Raw genomic sequence first — 12,500 nt, forward strand, 5'->3', positions numbered from 1 at the left:
ACCTTTCAAATGAGCCATTGTATGTGTTCATAGCTATAACACAGAATATGCTGTGGCTGTACAAAAATCACCATGGCTAGCCTAGGCAGTGTGTGTGTGTAGTGTGTAGTGGCTAGCCTAGGCAGTGTGTGTAGTGTGTAGTGGGTAGCCTAGGCAGTGTGTGTGTGTGTAGTGGCTAGCCTAGGCAGTGTGTGTAGTGGCTAGCCTAGGCAGTGTGTGTAGTGTGTAGTGGCTAGCCTATGCAGTGTGTGTAGTGTGTAGTAGCTAGCCTAGGCAGTGTGTGTGTGTAGTGGCTAGCCTAGGCAGTGTGTGTGTGTAGTGTGTAGTGGCTAGCCTAGGCAGTGTGTGTAGTGTGTAGTGGCTAGCCTAGGCAGTGTGTGCGTGTAGTGTGTAGTGGCTAGCCTAGGCAGTGTGTGTGTGTGGTGGCTAGCCTAGGCAGTATGTGTGTGTAGTGTGTAGTGGCTAGCCTAGGCAGTGTGTGTGTGTAGTGGCTAGCCTAGGCAGTGTGTGTGTGTAGTGTGTAGTGGCTAGCCCAACCTAACAGGGAAGTGAATCCCCTGATCTGTCTGCGGCGCTTGCCAGCCTTCCCCAGTCACGGTACTTACTGTAGCAGAGTTGTGAAATATAATCACATATTCCGTTTTTTAAATGCGCGGCGACTGGCTACATTTATATAACCGCCTCTTTAAATGCGCAGCGACTGGCTACATTTATATAACCGCGTCTTTAAATGTGGGCGAATGGCTACATTTATATAACCGCGTCTTTAAATGCGGGCGACTGGCTACATTTATATAACCGCGTCTTTAAATGCGGGCGACTGGCTACATTTATATAACCGCGTCTTTAAATGCATTCATAATAACGTGCAGCTCGGGATGAAACTAGCAGTTTTTCAGCAGAAACAGAACCCGTTGAAACTAAGCGGTGATTTCACTCTTCCCATACACTTTTAAAAGAGTTGAATGGTTTTACAACATTTCAGTCAAGCTTCAGTTGGTTTAGATAGCCTGCAATTGGACGTATGCAAAATGGAAAGTAGCCTAATGTATTAACTTTGATTTGCTGTGCTGCATACTGGACAACAGTGGCGCAAAAGTGGGTATGCGCTATATGCGGCGCATAGGGGCGCAGCTCCATGGGGGCGCCAAAGCAATGGTAAAATATATATATATATATATATATATATATATATATATATTTGGTATTTTCTATATGTAGCTACTGCTGTCCGTTTCTAAATCATTTCTGCATTTCCTCAATGTTAAATAACATTTTAGATGACTAACAGGCTAGAGTAGGTGCCCTATCTCATAAGATTCCATCATAGAATGTTGACATAGAAGAGGGAAGGGGGCCGTGGCTGGAGCGAGCAGATAGGCCTACTGAGTAGTGAGTTGCCGTCTATGGAAAAGATGGATACAGCAATAAAAAAGCTGTTGATCTAACTAAAAAATAGAAAAAAAAAGAGGGAAAAGGAGATGGCATGTCAAGGGATCGACAGCAGGTAAATAAGTGGACGGTGAAAGGCAACAGGTAGGATTTAAAGTGATGACGTCTGTACTTGGAGGCTTGCAAATATGAATGTTAACAGACTAACTAGTGTTTGTTAAGCATAATGCCGATTGAAACATAGCCTATTCCATTCAGATAGCTAGGTGGCTACCATGCTCATACTGCACTTTTAATGGCCAACTGCAAACAGAAATGTCATGCTAGCAGTAACTCATTACATGTTTACATATCCTAACAATGAAGGCTCCTTGTAATAACTTAATATTGTGTTGTCAATATGGTGCAAACAAACAAGGCTAGAGTGCCTATCAGCCTTATCCATTGTGAGCATTAGCTGGCAAAAGGACTTTATGAGAACCGTTTAGACTCTCTTAAAGTGGCAATGCACCATTTATCAATACTCATCAAGTATAACATCAAGTTAAACATCAAATTGGCAGCATTTCTTTAAAAACATATTCAATAGACACTAATACACAGTAATAGTGTAAATTATTGGTCTTTTGTTTTGCTTTAGTTTGTGTGGTTTTTTTTTGGGGGGGCACCAATATTGTTGTTGCATACCCCTCAAAAATGGGTAGTTGCGCCCCTGCTGGACAATAGATGCACATCGTAAATTAGGCCTATATGATTGATATGAAGTATTAAAATGATTGTTTAAGATAGTCAATGTTTGAAAAAATATTGAAAGGAATATGGGGGAAACAGTTCAGTAGCCTGTCTTTGGCAAGTAGCCTACTACAGACACAGGTGAAGAACAGTGAGCCTCAGCCAGTAGGCTAGAAGCACAAAAAAATAACTGCAATACTTCAAGTAATAATCTTACAAAAAATAACTGCACAACCACAGTTTTGGAGGAAAGTTTTGTGCAGTATTTTGGACACAACAAAACGGCATTGTACTGCATAGTACTGTACTTTACTGCAGAAATGCAGTATTTTGGACATGAAAATACTAGCCTACTGTAGTATAACCTTACCTTACTATATACTCTATATATACTTACTATATACTATTCTATTTCCGTAAACATCCAAAATGGGGCGGGATGATTGTATTGGGAGCGCTGAGGCCACAGATGGGACTGTTGAAAGTGGTTACATTTTGGCGCTCAGAGTTCAGGTTGGAGGTCTGAACCGGCACTGTGTGTAGGTGTAGATGTAGATGTGTGTGTGAGACAGAAAGTGTGTGCGTGTGTGTGTGTGTGAGACAGAAAGTGTGTGTGCGTGAGTGAATGAGAAAGTGTGTGTGTGTGTGTGTGTGTGTGTGTGTGTGTGTGAGAGAGAGAGAGATAGAATGAGAAAGTGTGTGTGTGTGTGTGTGAGAGAGATAGAATGAGAAAGTGTGTGTGTGTGTGTGTGAGAGAGAATGAGTGTGTGTGTGTGTGTGAGAGAGAGAATGAGAAAGTGTGTGTGTGTGTGAGAGAGAAAGAATGAGTGTGTGTGTGTGTGTGTGTGAGAGAGAGAGAGAATGAGAAAGTGTGTGTGTGAGAGAGAAAGAGAAAATATTTATGAGAGAGAGAGCCTGTGTGTGTGTGTGTGTGTGTGGGGGGGGGGGTTGGCTAGTGTGTGTGTATAACAAGATGTTCTTCTGTTAGAATACACTTACAGATTTGATCCTGAAGAAGGGGTGGGGCTTCCTAAGATTCCAGTGCATCCCATTGGATATGATGACGCTGTCCATCTTCTGAAGTTAGTACCAGTGATGCAGTAGGGGTTAGATCTTTCAGAGACGAAGTTAGTACCAGTGGTGCAGTAGGGGTCAGTAGGGGTCTAACACCGGGGCAAATAAAACTAACACCGGGGCAAATGAAACTTGGTGAGCATGTAGCCCCACTAGACTTTTTACGGAAACATTTCGTTTGGTCCTCATGGTGGTGTTGAGCGAAGGGTTGCTGGTAGAGAATGATGAGAAGAGAAGCTACAAGGCAGGACTGTCTCTTACACACACACTCTCTCTCTCTCACACACACAAACATATAAACACACACACACACACATGTAAATACACATGCGCATACACACACGCATGGACACACACACACACACACACATCCATACGCACAGACACGCATGCTTGCACACAAACACACACACATCCACACCCACAGACACACACTCACACACACATAAACACCCACAAGCACAGGCACTCACACACTCACACAGATGCACACACGTACACACACATACACACACACAGGCACGCACATACAAGCATACACAAAAGTTGCAAGAGTAGGGGAAGGAGTAGGAGATGGAAACAATTTGACAAGTGTGATTTATTGTCCCAGAGAGGATGTACAGGATTGAGCGGCGGTCATATATGTGGTACATCTAGTTTATAAAATAATCCTATTCACTAAAATATGAGAAGATGATGACTGACAAAATAAATTACTATGATGTTAATAAACCATCGTTGGCATACATTTAACAAGTCATCTTTACAGTATATCTGTGACATTGGTCTACTGTCTAGCCTACAGAAAAAATCATCAACTATCAACAAGTTTTCAGTAGCATACCACTGTTGCAGAAATCACATACAGTATAAGAGGGTATCCTTTCAATATTTTGTACATTTTTGCACATTCCAACTTCAGGAAGCAGTATGGGAAACATGTCTATTTACCTAATTGTAAACAGAACAGCTTTTACAAGAGGGTCTCGATTCCTTTGTTATGATGACACACTTCCTGGTGTTCCTTTGTTATGATGATACACTTCCTGGTGTTCCTTTGTTATGATGACACACTTCCTCATCTCCGGATCATGTCTTTCGTCTCTGAATGACTTAACTCCCTCTCTGGAGGTGACAGAAACACAAAGATGTCATTTCCTTTTGAGATGTCCTTTTCCTTTAGAGGGGGATTCGACTTCATGTAGCTGCCCGCAGCCGTGTTAAGATGATAACGTGAGATTCTGATAATGACGTGAGATTCTGATAATGACGTTTTTTTGTCAATTCAGGTTTGAAAACGTATCAGAATCTCAGAAATCGTCACGTTATGCAGTCAGCTTAAGAAGGCTGCAGGCGGCTACATGAAGTCGATCTCTCTAATGTACCATGTGATGTCATTTCCTGTAGGAATATGGGCGGAGCCGACCCCCCCAGCGGGTGGAAAGGAGCGCTGAACGTGTCGTATCGGATTGGACCGGGCTTCACTGGCCACGCCCACAACCAGTGAGATCACAAACACTCACACACACACATACATACAGTACACAAGCACACTGTCTCACACACACACACATTCATGCACACACATTCATGCACACAAACACACACACAGTCACACACACAAACACACACACACACACACACAGTCATGCACACAAACACACACAAACACACACACAGTCACACACACACAGTCACACACACACACAGTCATGCACACGCACACACACACACACAGTCATGCACACACACACACACACACACAGTCATGCAGTGGTTCTCAAACTGTGGTACGGGACCACTGGTGGCACGGGACTCCTTCTAGTGGTACTCCAGGAATCTCCAAGATTTTTTTTAATAAAGATCATTTAATATCTTCAAATTATATCAATATATATAGCCTGGGTGCCAGTCTGCACTTAGTCCCGCCCACAACATTTGAGGTCGGGAAGTTCGGTCTGGCATTGCTCCATTGTGGAGCAACTATGCTCGCCCTAGATCGGGCGGACCAATCAAATCGGGTTTACGATGATAGACCAGGCGCTGTTGCTCACCTGTCAATCACGTCATCTGAGCACGCTTAGATTAGGCCTATGTTTGAAACAAAACCGCTGTGGCTAGAAGGAGACATGGCTTTTAAGACCCCATATGGAAAATGCATTTCATTTTAATGAGGTTTCATCACTGAAAACGATTATTTCTGAAAACTTGGCCAGAGTTGAGATGTGGGAAAACTGCTGGTTTCACTTTCATCAAGGGAAAACAGCGCTGTTGCATTGCAACATGTTCCCTCGGTCATTTGAAATCTCTGATTGACCACCTGTTCGAGGGATTTGCGACAGTCTTTCCCAGCTGTTTAACATGTTTGTAGCATATCGGTGTTCAACAGAATTATTTTAAAAAACGGAGGGGATATAGACTATCAGTTTTTTCCAGGGCGGCCGCGGGTCCTTAAAAAGTCTTAAATCACTTTTCCAAAAAATAAGGCCTTAAAAGTATTAAATTGTCTTAAATTCAGATTGGATGGGTCTTAAATATTTTTTAGTCATGTCACCGCGAAAATGCAGGCAATCTGTTCTGCCAGGTCGAATATTCTCGGTATGCACTGCGTTGTCTATGGTTAGGTCAGAGCCCGTTTGTCTACTGCGCAGCTTTAATGATGTGAAGTAGGCAATATAGGCCTACCTCCAATGGTTGATAGCCACTTAGGCCTACATCAGCGTTTCTCAAACTACAAGGACTGCTGGTCCGCGGAGTCTAATTATGCCCAGTCCTCCTGACACTCGTCTGCTAATTTGCTGAGCATTTGATCAAAGAACCGCGGGCCGACAAGAAAAACAAGAAAACAAACGTTTCGGCAATCAGGAAGAAATACTTGCTAATTTGGTGTCATCAAACATAGAGTCATACAATTATGGGCTTGTGGTATGAGCCTTCATTTAATGCATACGTGTGCACGTCTGCGAGAGAAACTGAAACCAATCGATAACGTTGGTAAAGCAAAGCTCCGCTTCAACCCGTTGGGCGGCTACGAGGTAACGACATTTAAACGAACAAACTTGACTCTTGCAACTTCCACAAAAATGGAGCAGAGACTGGATAATACACTGTCTAGTCTAGCATTGAGTATTGTATAGTCAGATTTGAATATAACGTGGCCAAAGCTATTGTAGACTAATTATTGTTCTTGTTTAATAAAGATCTCCAAATCAGTGATTTACATCTGTCTGCTCTGTTGTTTACCATACACAAAAACTGGTATTGTGTTTCCTGAATCCTTACATTCAGTCATTCAAATGAAATTTCGTTTAAAAGCATGTAGCCTAAATATTTTCTCCATTTGCCTACTAGTGTATGTTGCTTGCATTAGGGAAGCATCCCAGAACAATGACACCCATATAGGCCTAATTGCTGTTGTTTTGGCACCCATATAGGCCTAATTGCTGTTGTTTTAGGAAGTACTTTTTCTCATGCAAGCATCATGCAAATATGCAGAGTAAAGCAAATTAGAAATTAGAATCGTTGGAAATTGAAAACACATACAAAAACATATTCGGGGCTTTTGAAAAGAGATTCGGGGCTTGAGCCCCCGAAACCACCCCCTCGCTCCGCCAATGCAACCACCCAGCAGTAACTTCTGCATTCAGTGAGATTTGCACCGCCTAATTTTATTTTTTGACTCTTCCCGTCACCGCTTGCAACCTCTGAGCTCATTCTCCAAGTTAAAGACCATTAAAAACCACTTGAGGGAGCACAGTGGGACAGGAGAGACTGAGTGGACTTGCCATGTTGTCCATAGAGAATGAGAGAGCAAAGAAAATGGACATACACAGAGCATCGTGGACGAAGTTCGCGGGCCTAGGCTCGCCGGCCCTTCAAATAGTGCTGCGATTATTGTTGTTTTATTATTAGGGGTCATGTAGCCTAATGTTTTGTTGTTGTTCTCTTGGTTACACTTCATGTTGCCTACGCTCGATGGACTTCAAAATTACACAGTTGCTCTCCGTGGCTGACGCTTGTAAGACCCGGCTGTTGCGCGGCATGTGTAGCCTATGTTGTAAAATTATGTTATGATGAGTTTAATAAAGGGCACGGTCATGTGCCCCGCCCCCGGCCCGGCTCTGACTTGTTCCGCCACTGTACCCTACTACGTATCTCTTAGATGTCGCTTATGAGTGTTGCAGGAGTTATTGACGGCACTAACTTTTACAAAAGACCAGAAAACTATGTTAAGGCATTTGTGGAGAAGAAGGATGGTTCGTGTGTTTTCTTCCTGCACCTCACGGTAAGCTGTTTCGTTGCTCTGATTGGTTAGGTCTATCCAATTGAGTGCAGAGGCATTCCCCCCCTGTATCGGTTGGAACACGCCCCATAATTACGTCCCAATGGAGCAGTATTAGTCTCATATTCTGACTAGAATTCAGTATGGCTACGTCAGGCTACAATATATACCGGTAATTCAAAATCCACTCAATCACAGTTAAATTTTAACTATTTTTTTGTCTTTCATGACAAAAGTAATCTATATTCATGTTGATATCAGTCAGTAGGAGCCAATAGGCCTGCTAGGCTAGTTGAACTGCATGGAGCATTAGCAAGCTGTGATGGCAAGCAAAGGAACAGGAACATGAGGAATCAGTATCATGGCTCCAAACTGGAACTCTTACAAAGAGAAACTGAAGTTGGTGGCCATGAGCACAAGTGACTAGTGAAGCTGCCATGGCACCTGCCAGCAAAAAACGACGCAACACAGTATGTACAGTATACAATATGTTAAACTGGCTATTACATTTTAATGGCAGTCATAACGGTGGTATTTGGAGAGCCAATCACTTGCTGAGGTGGTACTTATTGGGAAACGTTTGAGAACCACTGCTTTAGTAAACACAGTTACACACAGTCATGCATACACACACTCACACACACAGATACTGCTTTAGTACACAGTTACACACAGTCATGCACACACACACTCACACACACAGATTCTTTAGTTTAGTACACACAGGTACTGCATATAATATTTGGTGTTTTTTCAGTGTATTGTCACTCAACCACACAAACACACACATTGTTTGTTTGGGTGTGTGTGTGTGTGTGTGTAAATGTGTGTGTGTGTGTCTGTGTGTAAATGTATGTGTGTGTGTGTGTGTGTGTGTGTGTGTAAACGTATGTGTGAGAGTGTGTGTGTGGTGTGTTTGCATTTCTACACAAAGGCCTCTTTTATAAGAACTTGGAATGAGGCTACAACAACAAAGGTCTCCCTCCCTCCCTTCCTCCCTCTCTCTCCCTCTCTCCCTCCCTCACTCTCTCTCTCTATCTCTCTCTCCCTCCCTCTCTCTCCCCCTCTATCTCTCCCTCTCTCCCTCTCTCACTCCCACTCCTCCTTTCTCTCTCTCTCTTTCTCTCTCTCTCAAACTTTCTCTCCCTCCCTCTCTTACTCCCTCTCTCCCTGTCTCCCTCCCTCTCCATCCTTCTCTCTCTCTACCTCCCTCTCGCTCTCTTTCTCTCTCACTCTGGTGTGTGTGTGTGACCTCACTGGTTCTGGGCGGTGTGTGTGTGTGTGTGTAACTGAGTTGGCCTCTAGTTGATGTTTTATTGATCTCAATCATTGCCGTCATTAATTAAACAAACTCATTCAGAAGACCATTCCCTGCCTGTGTGTGTGTGTGTGTGTGTGTGTGTGTGTCAGGGATGGAAATTAGAACCAGCTACCAGCCAAATGCTGGTCAAGCATGAAAGTGGCTGATAGTGCACAAACAAACATTATTAGATGTATTGTGCCAGGTTGTGGCAAAATTGCTAATTTGTGTGTGTGTATGTGTGTGTGTGTGTGTGTGTCTGATGACTGATGACTGTGTGTGTGTGTGTGTGTGTGTGTGTGTGTGTGTGTGTGTAGGTCCGTGCGTCTGAATGTGTACAGCACCAACCAAGTGACGCGGATCTACAATGTCATCGGCAAGATCCAAGGAGCTGAGGAGCCAGGTGTGTGTGTGTGTGTGTTTGTGTGTTGTGCGTGAAGAATATGTATGTGTGTGTTGTGTGTGAAGAATGTGTGTGTGTGTGTGTGTGTGTGTCAGTCAGAGCGCATACTCAACTGTAGTGACGGTACTCTCTCACAGTGTGTGTGTGTTTGTGTAATGTGCGTAATGTGTGTGTGTGTGTCTCAGACAGGTATGTGATTCTTGGGGGGCATCGTGATGCGTGGGTGTTTGGGGGGATCGACCCGCTCAGTGTGTGTGTGTGTGTGTGTGTGTGTGTAATGTGTGTGTGTGTGTCCCAGACAGGTATGTGATTCTCGGGGGGCATCGTGATGCGTGGGTGTTTGGAGGGATCGACCCGCTCAGTGGAGCTGCTACTGTTCATGAGATAGCCAGAAGTGCAGGCACACTGCTAAAGACAGGTACACACACACCTACACAACACACACACACACACACACACACATTATACACACACACACATTATACACTAATTATACACACACACACACACACATTATACACACACACACACACACATTATACACACACACACACATTACACACACACACACATTACACACACACACACACACACACACATTATACACAAACACAAACATTACACACACACAAACATTACACACACACACACATTACACACACACACACATTACACACACACACAAACATTATACACACACACACACACACACACAAAACACTATTACACATTACACACACACATTATATACACACACACACACATTACACACACACACACATTACACACACACACACACACACATTACACACACACACACACACACACACACACACACACACACATTACACACACATTAAACACACACACACACACATATTACACACACACACACGCATTATACACACAGACAGACAACACACACACACACACACACACACATTATACACACAGACACACACATTATACACACAGACACAGACACACACACACACTCATTACATACACACACATTACACACACAATATATACATAAACTAGGGCTGTCAAAATAACTGATTAATTTCGATTAATTAATTTGAGAAAAAATAACTGATTAAAAAAAATAGTGCAGATTTTAGTTTCATTCCGTATGACCTTTGACCCCGAGCCGTTCTAGTCAGTAACCAGACTGTAAAATGAAGGAGAGAGAAGAAAATATGCTGCCTACATCATTGATTGGAACAATGGCCTGATGGTGTTCTGCCATGTCTGCTTCTTCCCACACACACATTACATACACACACACACACACACACTGCCATGTCTATTTCTTCCCAAATTTTTGATTTATTTATTTATTTCCTCAGCCTATTAGCTCATATCATAGATTATTATGGCCATTATTTGAACAGTGAAAATAATAATAAGAGTTTTTTAACTTTAATGTCACTAACGCTGATTATTCAATGATTCATTTGAATTTAAACATTTAAAATACTTTCACAGCAAAGAAAATATATATGCGATTAATTTAGATTAATTAATCACAGAGTATGTAATTAATTCGATTATATTTTTTAATCGATTGACAGCCCTAACATACACACACACACACACATTACACATGCACATACACACACACATTACACACACACACACACACACACACACACAATATATACAGTGTACATACACACACACACACATTTTATGCAAACACTCACACAAACATACACACACATTGTAGACATACAATACGCACACAAACACATTATACACAAACACTCACACACAGACACACACACACACAAACAGAGATTATACACAAACACGCATGTATGCACACACACACACACACACACACACACACACACACACACACACACACACACAAACACTACTCCGTTATAATGTGTGTGTGTGTGTGTGTGTGTGTGTAGGCTGGCGTCCTCGGAGGACGATGCTGTTTGCCAGCTGGGATGCAGAAGAGTTTGGCCTCCTGGGATCCACAGAGTGGGCAGAGGTAGCACACACACACACACACACATTACACACACATTACACACACACTCTAGCACATTAGCACACACACACGCACTCTAGCACATTAGCACACACACACTCTACCACATTAGCACATTAGCACACACGCACACACACACACACACACTCTAGCTCGTTAGCACACGCACACACACACGCACTCTAGCACATTAGCACACACACACACACACACACACACACATTATACACTAATACACACAAAGCACACAATACACAAATACACACACACACACTAGCATACACACACACACACACACACTGGGCTCTATTTTAATGGTCTAAAACGGAAGTGTCTTTGCGCAAAACGCAAGTCACTTTGTGGGCGGATCTTAGGCCATGCTATTTTACCGCGGATATTTGACTGTTGGGCCCGACGAAATCTAAAATGGGGTGGTCTGAAGTAGCTACATTAATCATGGGTGTGGTTTTACGAACGCGCAATAAAAAACCAATCAGAGCCATCTCACATTCCCTTTAACAACAGGCACGCTTGTTCCATAGCCCATTGCTATTATGGTGGCGTGTTTGCCAGGCGCAGCCAGGAGCGCTCACAGCGCTATAATCACTGTTCAGTTGGGAACAGTTAGCTATTGATTTTCCTTTGACAAAATGTAATACAGAATTGTCACAAAGACATACTTCCCGATGTTTTGAGATCACTTACTGAATCAATGAGGTTATGAATGCATGGTGATATTTTTGCTATGTACAATGTAATCTAACATTACCTCTCTATAGACAGCAGCTCTTCAGTCAGTTAATCTCTTTCTCTCCTTACTGCCGCTGGGGCATTTGGGTTAAATGGCATCGGCATGCAGTTCAACATCACGCCTCCTTAAGTTATCTAATATTTCCTAATTTATGTCATCAACAACACATCAGTGATTCGTGGAAAATGTGTACAATTAGATTTATGCCTATTTTTTTCACATGGACACTACACTAGATTTCCCCTCGAGTTGTAATATTTTTCTTTGAAATTATGTATGGTTTACAGAAATGGGAACTTCGTTGTATAGATGAGAGGATGGGATGTGCGCTTAGCAGCACAGGCGAAGCAAAGGGCTTCTTACCCTCAAGCAACTCACAACGAAACAGTTTCAAATTGACCTAACTTTCAACTCTGCACAGTATCCCATTAACTGCATGACAGTAGGCTATTTACAATATTTTCTGTAAAGTAGAGTTTGTAAACATGTTATCATCAACTTAATGCACGCAAACTTTTGTTTGAGCAGGAGAGAGAATAACAATGAATGGACGAGTAACTA

The 12,500-nt window shown here is 42.7% G+C and overlaps 1 protein-coding gene across 1 annotated transcript in view; it reads left to right on the top strand.

Annotated features, from left to right (window-relative positions):
- The window catches only part of naalad2 (N-acetylated alpha-linked acidic dipeptidase 2), a 40,874-nt gene that overhangs the window by 11,391 nt on the left and 16,983 nt on the right, over positions 1-12,500 (top strand). The window contains 5 exon segments of the mRNA XM_048263870.1: positions 3,113-3,206; positions 4,606-4,701; positions 9,098-9,183; positions 9,482-9,601; positions 11,106-11,188. Coding sequence (XP_048119827.1) covers positions 3,113-3,206; positions 4,606-4,701; positions 9,098-9,183; positions 9,482-9,601; positions 11,106-11,188 — 479 coding nt within the window.

This window comes from Alosa alosa, chromosome 15, assembly GCF_017589495.1.
Source record: "Alosa alosa isolate M-15738 ecotype Scorff River chromosome 15, AALO_Geno_1.1, whole genome shotgun sequence".
NCBI classification, from domain to species: domain Eukaryota; kingdom Metazoa; phylum Chordata; class Actinopteri; order Clupeiformes; family Clupeidae; genus Alosa; species Alosa alosa.